Genomic DNA, 12,878 nt, shown 5'->3' on the forward strand with positions numbered 1-12,878 from the left:
ACACAAGTCACTGCAGGTTTATGTTTCCTGTTTAAATCATAAAACGCTAAAGGATTCTATAGGATGCGTAGTTTACGTACATGCAACAATGGTTAACACAGCTGCGCTTTCCTCACCGTGACCTTCCGGCCCTCCTGTCCCTGCTCTACCTCTTCCCCGTCTTCCTCTTCCTCTTCTTCGTCGTCGAGGTACAGAACGTTCTGGACGCTTGCGTGATCCGGACGGACCTCCACCCGATCCCAGTCGTCCACGTCACCTGAGGACAACACAGAGCACAGTGTGAGCAGAGGCAGAGCGGAGCCAGGAAACAGAGCAGAGGAATAATTAATGCAACGACCCGATGCGTTAGTGGCCGCTAATAAAGTTAGATGATATTAGTTTCTTAGTCTCCGAATAGTTATCACCCGTTTGGTGGTTGTACTGAACCCACCTGAGAGCGGGGGGATTTAGGTTTCCAGCTTCTTTAAGAGCGAATGTCGCCTCACGCTAAACCACGATACGCAGCTTTAAGAGCGAACCCTCCCACGGACGCACCGACCGACTTTAATAAATGACAGTTTGATTGTAGCACTTCACCTTCTCCGTCCAGGATGTAGTCTCGTGGGAACATGATGCCGCAGCCCATAATGTCACCTTTGAAGCAGCGAGGACCGAAAGCGTCTCCGACCCCGCTGCCGTGAAAGATCTTGCCGTCATCTGTCAGAGGAGGAAGAGACTTTAAATTCTGCATTAGTTACATTCTAATGATATAATATAAAATAGTTTAACAGCCACAGGGAAAACATCGAGTACTTTTACTTTATATACTTAGTGTGATGGCGTAAGATGGGAAACCGGTAGACAATATGGCCAAGAAGTATTTATTATAACTTCTTTTCGGTACTTCTCAACTGTGTATAACAAGTTTGGGATAAGAGCCAGACGATGGAAGGATTAAGGGATTAAATATGAATAATTAATTACGTTTTTGTTCTACACTCGTCTACAATGAGACGATAAGCGTCCTCGCTGCTGTAGCGGTGTTTGCTACACGTCTCATGGTGCTGATTTAACGGCTCCCTGCAGCACAATCCATAAAATAACTCCACTTTTACTTTACTTTGTTTAATGTCTCCTTAAAGCCTGAGATTAAGATCAGAAACACGGATTTTGTAAATTGTATTTAAAAGCTTTTAATACCTTCTAAGGCCTTTTGTTAAGGAAACCACAGGTCGTGAAAACTCAGACGCCCTGTGCACGGTCATCTCTGTCCTGATGTTATGTGTCCCACTGCTGAACTTGACTTAACTGCGTCTTTTAATGCGTTTTCCACAGCGTGCAAGAAGAGTACATACAATGCAGCGCTAACATACAGGACATCCTGACATTCCTGACGTGTAAAGAAAAGGTGAAAGCAGCGCTCGTAAAAAAACACTTCATCAACAAAAATCATCAACAACATCCAAAGGAAATCATCAAATCAACACGTCGTACAGTCGGGCGAGACAACAATGGAAAGAAAGGGCAAAAGAAAAAACATTGCAGCGGTAGCCTGCAGACGAGCTCTCCCCAAGCGAAGCGGCGTGGCTGCTGCTGGTAAATATTTATGGAGTTGTCATGGGACCCGTCCCCGGCTCAGGATACTGTTTAAACAATCTCTATCTGAGCACCGGGAGGGAGACGTAGACACTGTATCATTACGGCTCCCATGCGGGCCCTTGTCACAACACCACACACTAGGCAAACAGTGGAGCCACGCCGGCACAGGCGCAGCGCCGCTAAAAATAGCAGAGCAGGGCGGCTTTGGAGAGTGACAAGCGCTGGCGCTGGAGGTGGAAGTCCAGGTTTGGGCCTAAGGATGGACCTAGTTCAGTTGGACGGGAAAGGTAGGAGAAGCCCGGTGGAGCGTCGAGGGCAGCGGCTGAAAGGGATGTTCGCTGGAGTCAATCTTCAAAGTCCTGCAGAGTTCGTACGCGTTTATTATTTAGATTATATTTATGGATTCAACTCCAACTGCCTGAACAATGTTAAATGTTACAACAATCATATCTTTGGTCTTTCACTACGGCGTCCCTAATACATGACTATATACAGTCGATATATGAATAAACAATAGAAGTCAATCATTAAAAGAATACAGTCATTTGTAGTAAAAGAGTTTTGGCTGGCACTTGCGTAAAGCTACCTTTGTTTCTGAGCGTACAATAAAACGTTCTGTTGCCTTTTCTTCAAGTGTGCTTCAGTACTTAAAAAAGGTTGGGAATGGAAAGACAGGAAGCCAGCTCAACTTGGAGCTCGGCGCTGGCGGAAAATGTTGAAATTTGTGTTGGAGACCAGAGAGATTAAAATTAGCATAGAGGTGTTGACCAAGGTTTGGCTGCGAGGCTGTTGATGGAGCAGAACACTGGTGATGGTGTTAATGCAAAAGTCAAGATCATAAACTGAGGAAGTTGTTGGTAAAGCTAACAATGTTAGCTACTGTGACTGCCACCAGGTGCTGGATGTAAGGGTGATCCGAGCACGACCAGAAGGTGAAAACTGTGGAGCCAAGTTCAGGGTTTGGAGCCGGGCCCGCAGGAGGAGAGGGCAGGCTCTGAGTGAGGACTGAGAGCAGCTGGGAAAAGTAACACGAGAGTCTGGAAAAGTCTGGGCTTCCCTTCCCAGGGAACAATGACTTGACAGACTCCTAAAACATGAAAAATTTCAACAAAATATTTATTTTCTTGCATGATTTCACACACATGATTCTGCACATGTTCCTAAGAATGTACTATAAATTCCATTTGCAGCTGCAATTTGAGTTTATCACAAAGATTTGCTGTCGACAGATAATATACTATTTACTTCCTGGGCCCATTCGTCAGCGAGGCCCCCGGTTGTAAAGTATATGAACAATAATAAATTAAATAATCTCTGGTTAGACCTTCTCCAGAGTGAAGAAGGTGCAGCATGAGCAGCAGCTGGGTCATGAGGCGGTACAGACTCTGGTCTTCTGTGTGAGCTCCAGGCTCTATGTTGGTGCTGATGTAACGTACAACATTGTGTTTTAGAGCTCAAACGATGTTGAGCAACAGAAATAATAAACTGCAACTATTTTGATAATCAGTTTCTTAGGTTACTTATTCCAATTCTCGGGTTCAAGCGTCTCCACTTAGAGGATGTGCAGCTTTTCTTTGTCTCATGTGATAACAAACTCAAAATCATTGGGTTTTAAAAGGTTGGGCGTAAAATACAAGTTATTTGACATCATGAGTCGTCTCTGGGGAATTATGGTCATTTCTAATGATGAATTATCACTAATGAAAATAATTGTTAGTTGCAGCAACCCAGTTGAACACCAAACATGTTCGTATAAAGGCGACGCAGATACACCACATGATCAGTGAGGGATCTTCTCCCAGGGAAGTGATCGGAAACAATCGGCAAGATTCTCTCTGCAAGACTTTCATTTCCCGATCCTGGAAGCACTCGCTTCACCGAGAGGAAGTCCAGCAGCACGCGCTCCTTCTGCACCAGAGACACCGCTGCTCCTCACAGAGAGGAGAGAAGAAGAGCGGAGAGGAGAGAGGAAGAGAGGAGAGAGAAGAGGAAGAGAGGAAGAGAGAGGGGAGAAAGAGAGGAGAGAGAAGAGGAGAGGAAGAGAGAGGGGAGAGGAAGAGAGGAGAGAGAAGAGAAGAGGAAGAGAGGAAGAGAGGAGAGAGAAGAGGAAGAGAGGAAGAGAGGAGAGAGGAGAGGAAGAGAGGAGAGGAAGAGAGGAGAGGAAGAGAGGAGAGAGAAGAGGAAGAGAGGAGAGAAGAGAGGAGAGAGAAGAGGAGAGAGAAGAGGAGAGAGAAGAGGAGAGAGGAGAGGAAGAGAGGACAGAAGAGAGGAGAGAGGAGAGGAAGAGAGGAAGAGAGGAGAGAGAGAAGAGGAGAGGAAGAGAGGAGAGGAAGAGAGGAGAGGAGAGGAAGAGGAGAGGAAAGGAAAGACGAGAGAGGAGAGATGAGAGGCAAGGAAGAGAAGAGAAGAGAGGAAGAGGAGAGGAAAGACGAGAGAGGAGAGGAAAGACAAGAGAGGAGGGAGGAGAGAGAAGAGGAGAGGAAGAGAGGAGAGTAAGAGAGGAGAGGAGAGGAAGAGAAGAGAGGAAGAGGAGAGGAAAGACGAGAGAGAAGAGGAGAGGAAGAGAGGAGAGGAAGAGAGGAGAGAGGAAGAGAGGAGAGGAAGAGAGAAGAGGAAGAGAGGAGATGAAGAGAGGAGATGAAGAGAGGCGAGGAAGAGAGAAGAGGAAGAGAAAGAGAGAAGAGGAAGAGAAAGAGAGAAGAGGGAAGAGAGAAAAGGAAGAGAGAAGAGGAAGAGAGAAGAGGAAGAGAGGAGAGGAAGAGAGAAGAGGAAGAGAGAAGAGGAAGAGAGAAGAGGAAGAGAGAAGAGGAAGAGAGAAGAGGAAGAGAGGAGATGAAGGGAGAAGAGGAAGAGAGAAGAGGAAGAGAGAAGAGGAAGAGAGGAGAGGAAGAGAGAGAAGAGGAAGAGAGAAGAGGAAGAGAGGACAGAAGAGAGGAGAGAGAAGAGGAGAGGAAGAGGAGAGGAAAGACGAGAGAGGAGAGATGAGAGGCAAGGAAGAGAAGAGAAGAGAGGAAGACAAGAGGAAAGACGAGAGAGGAGAGGAAAGCCGAGAGAGAAGAGGAGAGGGAAGAGAGGAGAGAGGAGAGGCGAGAGGAAGGAGGAAGAGAGGCGAGTGGAAGAGAGAAGAGGAAGAGAGGCGACGAAGAGAGAAGAGGAAGAGAGAAGAGGAAGAGAGAAGAGGAAGAGAAAAGTGGAAGAGAGAAGAGGAAGAGAGGAGAGGAAGAGAGAAGAGGAAGAGAGAAGAGGAAGAGGAGAGGAAAGACGAGAGAGGAGAGGAAAGACGAGAGAGAAGAGGAGAGGAAGAGAGGAGAGGCGAGAGGAAGAGAGGCGAGAGGAAGAGAGGCGAGTGGAAGAGAGGCGAGTGGAAGAGAGGCGAGAGGAGAGGAAGAGAGCGAGGAAGAGAGGAGAGGAAGAGAGAGGAGAGGGAAGAGAGAAGAGGAAGAGAAAGAGAGAAGAGGAAGAGAGAAGAGAGAAGAGAAAAGAGGAAGAGAGAAGAGGAAGAGAGGAGAGAAGAGAGAAGAGGAAGAGAGAAGAGGAAGAGAGGAAGAGGAAGAGAGGAGAGGAAGAGAGAAGAGGAAGAGAGGAGAGGAAGAAGAGAGGAGAGGAAGAGAGAAGAGGAAGAGAGAAGAGGAGAGAGAAGAGGAAGAGAGAAGAGGAAGAGAAGAGGAAGAGAGAAGAGGAGGAAGAGAGAAGAGGAAGAGAGAAGAGGAAGAGAGGAGAGGAGAGTTGGAGAGTTGTGCTTCAGGGTCTTCAGTTGGTCGCTCTTCACCTCGCTGTGATGACTTGAAGTTAGGGTACGTCACCCTCAGTGTTGTAATCGGTCCAAATTGCGTAAACCTCTCAATCTTTCCAGCATTGTTAAAAAAACAGTCAATGGTGGAAAAGAACCTTTTAACCTTCGGAGCGGATCCGACTCAGGCGGCGCCGATACACATTATTTCCCCTCTTTCGTTAACATTGAGAGAGACGGCATTTGGCCTCGACTTAGATCTCAGTTGTGTGGCGAGCTGCACAGTATGGACACACACTGGGTACACGCACACGTTGTTAATGTCATGGAGACTTTCTCATCCAAATCCCTTTTTATCTCACTGGGAGGAAACATAATCCCCCCTACACAACATGTTGTTGGTGATGAACAATTGTTTTTGCAGAACCTGAGCTGGAATCAGATTAGACCCCGTCACAGAAGTTAGACTGAGCCCTATTATGTGAGGTTGGCTTGGTCTTGAGGGATGGAGGGTGGCGATGGTGGTAGGGCATAACCTTCAGCTGCGGGTGTTGAGTCATAGCGCGTGTGACTCACTGATGGGGGGTGTGGAGGGGGTGACAGGGTTAATGAGGCTTGCAGAGGAGCACTCACTGGTTGGATGGCTGGTTGCTCCTGATAGGACCCACAGGGGCCCGCAGTGCCCCACGGCCCATTAACTTGCGGAGACAGGCCGAGCCAACACACAGGATGGAGGTCCGCACTGGGCCAGCTCCCAACAAAAACACTCGTGGTAACACCGGCGCAGGCCAAAGAACTCTCAAACTACACAAGCTATACAAAGGAGCAGCGATATGGTTGGCAGGCATTTGTGTATATAACTGGAATATATCTGGAGTAAAATCACAACCTTTAAAGTCAATAACACACATCACATGTGATCCAGGTCAACACTGGTCGCGTGCCCATTACAACGCACCATAAATCAGGATGACAGAAATAGAGCTCAGTAGTCAAACTGTACATGCGGAGAATAAATAAGAAAAGAAGGAATGTTGCATTGAATCATTATGTAATTTATGTATTTGCCTCCAGGCTGCATAATATAACTCAAAGGACTATCCACCGCCACTGTTTTTCTTCAAAGCTGGTGGTAAAAACATTACAAACACTCACAGTGCACTAAGGAGCAACGTAGGGTTTGATACAAAGCTCAGAATATCCTGCCCTCTTTAGATACCGAGGTCAAATACTAAAAAAGAAACACCCATAAAAAAAGTGAACAAACAGAACAGTGTCACAGAAGACACCTCGTCACAGCAGGCCTGGCTCGCTCCGAGCAGCAAAACCAAGCTAACAAAGTAATGCCTTCTTTAAGCAATGTCTGCTGCGGTTATATGACCCAGTGCATACAATACAGAGTATACATTCAGTTTTTGTCAATCTGCCAAAGAGCGTCTGCGTTCAGTTCTCGAGGTTCCCGAGCTGTTCGGTGAAAATCTCGGCAGCGTGGAGGAGCGAGGGGGGGGAGACATGAAGAAGAGGCCCTGGCTGTTGATTTTAAGTAGCTGGATCTGAGCCTGCACCTTAACCCAAGCATGGGAAGGCAAACCTCATACGCACAGCGTGGAAAGCCACATACATCATTTTAGACTCTAACAAATAAGATTAATGGGAGCTGGGGTGGGGCGTGCACATTTCTGTGGTGTCCATTGCACAGCAGCCAAACCAGGCAGACCACAGCACTAGACCTCTGGGACTGGCACGGTGAGCCTCTGTGAATGACTGGCCCCGTCTGTCACTCAGCAATGAGGCATCATCCACAGCCCCCGGCAGGACGCGCAGCATCAACTGTTATTATTATTAATATATCCTAAGTATGAATGGAATCTGTAGAGGGATACGGGGATTCAGGACTATAAACATCAACTCAAAACATGAATGGAATGTGCAGCGTGAACACATTTTTGTTTTGATAGCTGATTTGGAGGTCAACTGGAAGAAAGTATATAAACCTTCCTCTAAAAATAAATCATTCATATTCCCTTGTGGAAAAACTTACGACGGAAAGCGACATTTTTGGCGTGTGAATCACTCAATAAGAGCAGCTGGAATCCCCTGAGAGAGAACAACAATGGGATGCTTCAGACCAAAATAATGCTGATAAAAAGCCAGCGAACAGCTTCGCTCTGATAAGGACTAACAAGATCTTGACTGTGACCGTGGTTAGTCCGATAAAGAGCCAGCTACCGACTGTAGCTTGTACGATGCAATAACAAACACCTACCTGGTTGACGTTATTCTCCTATCATGGCAGCAGCTTGATAGCTAATCTGTTAGCGCTGATAGTGAGGGGTGCTGAGGCCTGCAATGGGAGCTGTGGGGGTTTTGTGCAAATGCCTTTGCAGATAATGTTCACAGGCCTGTTAACAGGACTTAACGTGTGTGTGTGTGTGTGTGTGTGTGTGTGTGTGTGTGTGTAAGCGTGGGAAGATAAAGATAACCAAACTTTTTGTGTCTTGTTTTTTCTGGTTCATTGGTGAGAGAGATATTTAGATGACCAAACTTCCACAACAAGAGCTGGAGATAAGATCCTTCCCCTCTTGCTGATGCTGTCACCGTCTGTTTTTATCTGCTTTTTATCTGCCTGCAAATCCTCCTTGATCTCTGTTTGTGCTAGGCACCTTAACATCCAGCGGAGACGGGGCCCTGTGATGTTTGCATCTAAAAAGCAGCAGATGGACGCTTTAGAGGAAGTCAGATTTATTTATTTCATCCAAACAAGACTACAGGAGGAATGCCACACTCGTGAAAGGAAACAACACACCTGTTTTCTGAGGAATAGAGCTGAGAGAAGAGAGAGAGAAAAGGGGCTTGAACTCTTACCAGCATGGTACGCCACCGAGCCTCGGCTCCATCCCGGGTGTCTGTTCCTGGGGTAGTCCTGCACAGACACAAACAGTGACACAGGTCACAAATATACGTTTTCAGTCATGGATATGATTTATTTGAACTTATGTGCCATGGAGAGTCTGCAGGTGTTGTTAAAGGTCACTGACTGACTAGCAGAGAGGAGAAACGAATCAAGAGCATCCACATTACATGGCTGCTGGATTATGTCAAAGATCACAATTACTTTGGTCAATAATGAGATCATAATTATTTAACCCAATTACTTATTGACTTTGGAAACATCTTGCCCTTTGAAAGAACATTTTGTACATTTTAAAGTTAATTTCATCAATATGTTGAACTTTGAAAGCAAAATGAAGAGGCTAGATCTAAGAAGAACTTAGTGCTCTTGAAAACAATTTAATCATAAACACATTGGTCGTATTGGTGATGACATGGCGAATACATCACACCCTCAAAGCTTGTGAGACCAAGTCCGTGTTTCAAGACGGGTCGGATGGATTGCTGTCATCGCCGCAGAGCGAACCTTATGAAATCAAGCAAAGAGCAGACAGAGCTGCTAATGTTAGCCCGAAGTCCCACACGGGATGTGTCCGTCCTGAAGGCGTTCTCTAACATCACCAGTAACCCCTGAAAATAATGCAGTTCGCTAAAGAGTTAGTGAGACATGCTAAGTGTTACATTTACCATCGTTTAATCGCATTTAATTACCCATCTGCCGTCGTGAAGCAGTCAAACTGAGGGCTGTACTACGAAGCGAGATTATTGGGTTAGCGGGGACTGTTGAGCTTAAAGCCAGAGTTTTCCGTTTTATAAAAGGTGGCTCTCTTTTATCCTGGTTAGATCGCCATGGTAACTTTAATGCTGCAGAGTTTCAGATTGAAATCGGCAAAACAAAAAACACCTTTCACTAACTAAGGAATCTTGGCGTCATCTTTGATCAGGATCTGTCGTTCAACTCCCACATGAAACAAATCTCAAGGACTGCCTTCTCAAAATGATGCAGAAAAACTAGTCCATGCATTTGTTACTTCAAGGTTGGATTACTGCAACTCATTGTTATCAGGTTGTCCCAAAAAGTCGCTTAAGACTCTTCAGTTGATCCAAAATGCAGCGGCATGTGTATTGACAAGAACAAGGAAACGGGATCATATTACTCCTGTATTAGCTGCTCTGCACTGGCTCCCGGTAAAATACAGAATAGAATTCAAAATCCTTCTCCTGACTTACAAAGCAATTAATGGTCAGGCTCCAGCATATCTTAAAGATCTTATAGTACCTTATAAACCAACTAGAGCATTGCGCTCCCAGACTGCAGGGTTACTTGTGGTTCCTAGAGTCTCTAAGAGTACAATGGGAGCCAGAGCCTTCAGCTATCAAGCTCCTCTCCAGTGGAACCAGCTTCCAGTTTGTGTTCGGGAGGCAGACACTCTCTCCACATTTAAGAGCAGGCTAAAGACTTTCCTTTTTGATAAAGCTTATAGTTAGGGCTGGCTCAGGTTTACCCTGGATCAGCCCCTAGTTATGCTGCTATAGGCTTAGACTGCCGGGGGACACCTCCCTGCTCTCTTCCTTCTCTTCCTCTCTCCTCCCCTCCCTCTCTCTTCTTCTCCCTCTCTATCTGTATGCATTTATGTAAATGTATTAGAAACGCCGGGGATGATGCCCCGGATGATGAGTTTCTATCTCTCATGTGGCAGGTTGCCACTGATAAAGTTTACGTCAGGATCATGAATCGTGGCTGCGCCTGCTGACCTGGTCCTGCTGGACACCGGGAAGCCTTATTGACATTTTTCTGGATTCATCCAAACTTTCTCTTTTTCAACACATCATAATTTCTGTCAAATGTTGTATTTGTACTATGTTGTTTATCCTGTACACACAACATCTATTGCACGTCTGTCCGTCCTGGGAGAGGGATCCCTCCTCAGTTGCTCTCCCTGAGGTTTCTTCCATTGTTCCCCCTTTAATTATGGGGTTTCTTTTAGGAAGTTTTTCCTTGTGCGATGCGAGGGTCTAAAGACAGAGCGTCTAAGGACAGAGGGTGTCGTAACCTGTACAGTCTGTAAAGCACACTGAGACAAATGTATAATTTGTGATATTGGGCTATATAAATACATTTGATTTGATTTGAATTCCTTTGGAAATAGACGCCTATTTATCCCTGAGGGTGGGAGGTGGGCGATACCTTGGAGAACCTAAGAGGTTCTAGACTAATTCATATTATTCTTTTGGTCTGGCGATTATCAGGCTGCTGTCAATAACTCTAAATTACAAAGTAGAGAGCCGGTAGTAGCGGTTTTAAATCATGTTACCAATGTTTACATGCTAATAGATGGTTCCTTTCTCACTCTGTTTTGGTTACCGGTCAGTGTCTAAGGATGTGTTTGTCTCTCTCTCTCTCTATCTGTCTGCATGTACAGTATGAATGCCTTTCTCCAGGTTTCACCATGCCAACAGAAATAAGTAGTGGGCCAACTTTCAGATAACATCAGAGTATGAGTCAGAGGTAATTACCAGAGATTTCTATCTGTCTTCTTGGCTGCACCTACATTACTTTAGAAACACATTACTGAGCAATAGAGGAAGGAGGAGGAAGAAGAGGGCAATGACATTACGCTCCTCTTTCATCTCTAAGAAGGCTACATCTTCTACATTCTCTCGCTCTCTATTTCTTTTAACAGACAATAAAAAGGCAACCTTTCATTGCGATCTCAAGAATCCAAAAATATGACCAGGATGAAGTCCAATAAAGAAATAAGTCAGCCTGGGAAATGAGCTTTTATCCAAACAAAAGAACATCCATTGATGACTGATGGGACTGAGGAGGCGATACACTACTCAAAAACAAAATAGGGCGGATGAAATTATTACTATTAGCACCTGTGTGCAGAAATGAGTAATAGGAACACTGCAGACAGACAGCTTGGTGGGACCAGGCAGACAGGAGTGCAGCATTTGAGGACAGGGCATCAAGGAAAGATCAACGATCCTGTCTGACAATCCCATTGGGGCTCGAGGAACAGGAAATGGAGATGGATGGGGGAAAGCGAGGGAGAGAGAGAGAGAGAGAGAGAGAGAGAGGGGAAAAGAACAGAGTGAGACATCAGCAGAGGAAGACAGAGAGACATGGAGGAATGCAGCTACTCCTCCAAGCCTGAAACCCCTTGATCCGCCAAGTCTGCTCCTCTTCCCTCTCGTCTAAACCACAAGCCCGAGGATTCCTCTGGCTGACTGGCATGTGGGCTGAATCTCCACGCGGACGAGAGGAACGTCTGGGTGTTTTTCTCCCTGATTGATGATCCACGGACTCTGATCTGATCAGTGATTTGGAGGAACACACTGTAATATGACAATATTGGGAACGGCTAAACAAATAAGGGGGTGGATTTATAGTCCTTTAATTTAAACCGCAGACTTGTGTCTGATGAATGGATCAACTGTTAAAAGCATGTTTTCATAGCCGTCTTCTCTGGTAATTGTTCATCATCTCTAATTCAAAACATATACCCAGTATGCTCTATACATAAAATAATTATAGTGGGTTAGTGGGGAAAACTGAAGCAGCACTCCCTTGTCTGAACACTGAGATTGAAGCTTTATCATCTTATTCATAAAGAGCGGGCCGATGATATCACTCTGTCCACAACTTTGACCCTGAAATACCTCAAATCAACTATGAATGGATTGCAATAAAATGTCTTTAAGACAATCATGGTTCCGAGAAGATGAAGCAGAATGACTTTCGGTGATCCCCCAACTTCACCACTAGCGTGTTTCAAAGTAATGTGTCTCGATAACTGTTGGATGGATTGCCATATAGCACCATTATCACGTCAAAAATGCGTCAATACTTTTGGTTTATGACCAAAAACCTTTAAAATTTGGGTCCCGCAACCCCCACCAATGTACCAGAGACAGCATTGAGCTTGCTGAGCACATCAGATAGTCCTCAACTTAAGAGCCTTTTCTTTTGTAAGATTAATGTGCAAACATACGGTTTGAAAATGTACTTAGGCTATGCAGCCAAAAAGGAAATTATTTCTAAAGTGGTTGTACACTGCAATACAAGAGCATTGCTGTTCATTTATTTCAACGTCTTCTACATGGATCATAAGCTGTAAGAATGGTACATTTTATACATTTGCTGTATTTTCCACCGACTCGTAACGCCAACGTTTATTAGCTAGCGAGCTAGCTACAACGGAAATCTGCAAAATCTGCGGGTGGCAGCCGCCATTTTAGCCAAGCCTACCTCTGAAATCAAGGACCCATTGGTTTAAAAAGGACTAAATGTTTTGAGTCATAGATCTGGCATCGTCATATCTGTAAACTGCACGTGTGCCATGTGGGCCAGCGTGACAGGTGTAGCTACAGTAACTGAGGAGGACAGGGCTTACTGAACAATGAGTTGGCAATAAAACACATTTTTCATTGCTACAGCGTAATTCAACAGCCTGTAGAGCAGAAACACTGATATCTTTTCTTTTCTAAACCAAGTAGTAAGCATTTCCTGTGGTACATAGGGGCACGATATTTTTATACAGGATGTCTAAAAATAAGATTTCAATCTTCAGACTTCTTAAGAAATGCCATAAATGCCATGAATTCTGTAGAGCACAGATCATATTGTTTTGCGGGACTTGGAACAGCTTTCCCTGTGATAAAAGAAACATTC

At 45.2% G+C, this 12,878-nt stretch overlaps 1 protein-coding gene across 2 annotated transcripts in view; it reads right to left on the reverse strand.

The window, feature by feature from the left end:
• The window catches only part of spryd3 (SPRY domain containing 3), a 44,186-nt gene that overhangs the window by 3,198 nt on the left and 28,110 nt on the right, over positions 1 to 12,878 (reverse strand). For both annotated transcript variants that reach the window (XM_029436221.1, XM_029436220.1), the window contains exons 8-10: positions 8,174 to 8,231; positions 577 to 696; positions 117 to 256 (exon numbers count right to left, since the gene is read on the reverse strand). In XM_029436221.1, the coding sequence (XP_029292081.1) occupies positions 117 to 256; positions 577 to 696; positions 8,174 to 8,231 (318 nt within the window). The remainder of the gene's footprint in view (positions 1 to 116; positions 257 to 576; positions 697 to 8,173; positions 8,232 to 12,878) is intronic.

The sequence above is a fragment of the Cottoperca gobio genome, chromosome 7 (genome assembly GCF_900634415.1).
Source record: "Cottoperca gobio chromosome 7, fCotGob3.1, whole genome shotgun sequence".
In the NCBI taxonomy this organism is placed as follows: domain Eukaryota; kingdom Metazoa; phylum Chordata; class Actinopteri; order Perciformes; family Bovichtidae; genus Cottoperca; species Cottoperca gobio.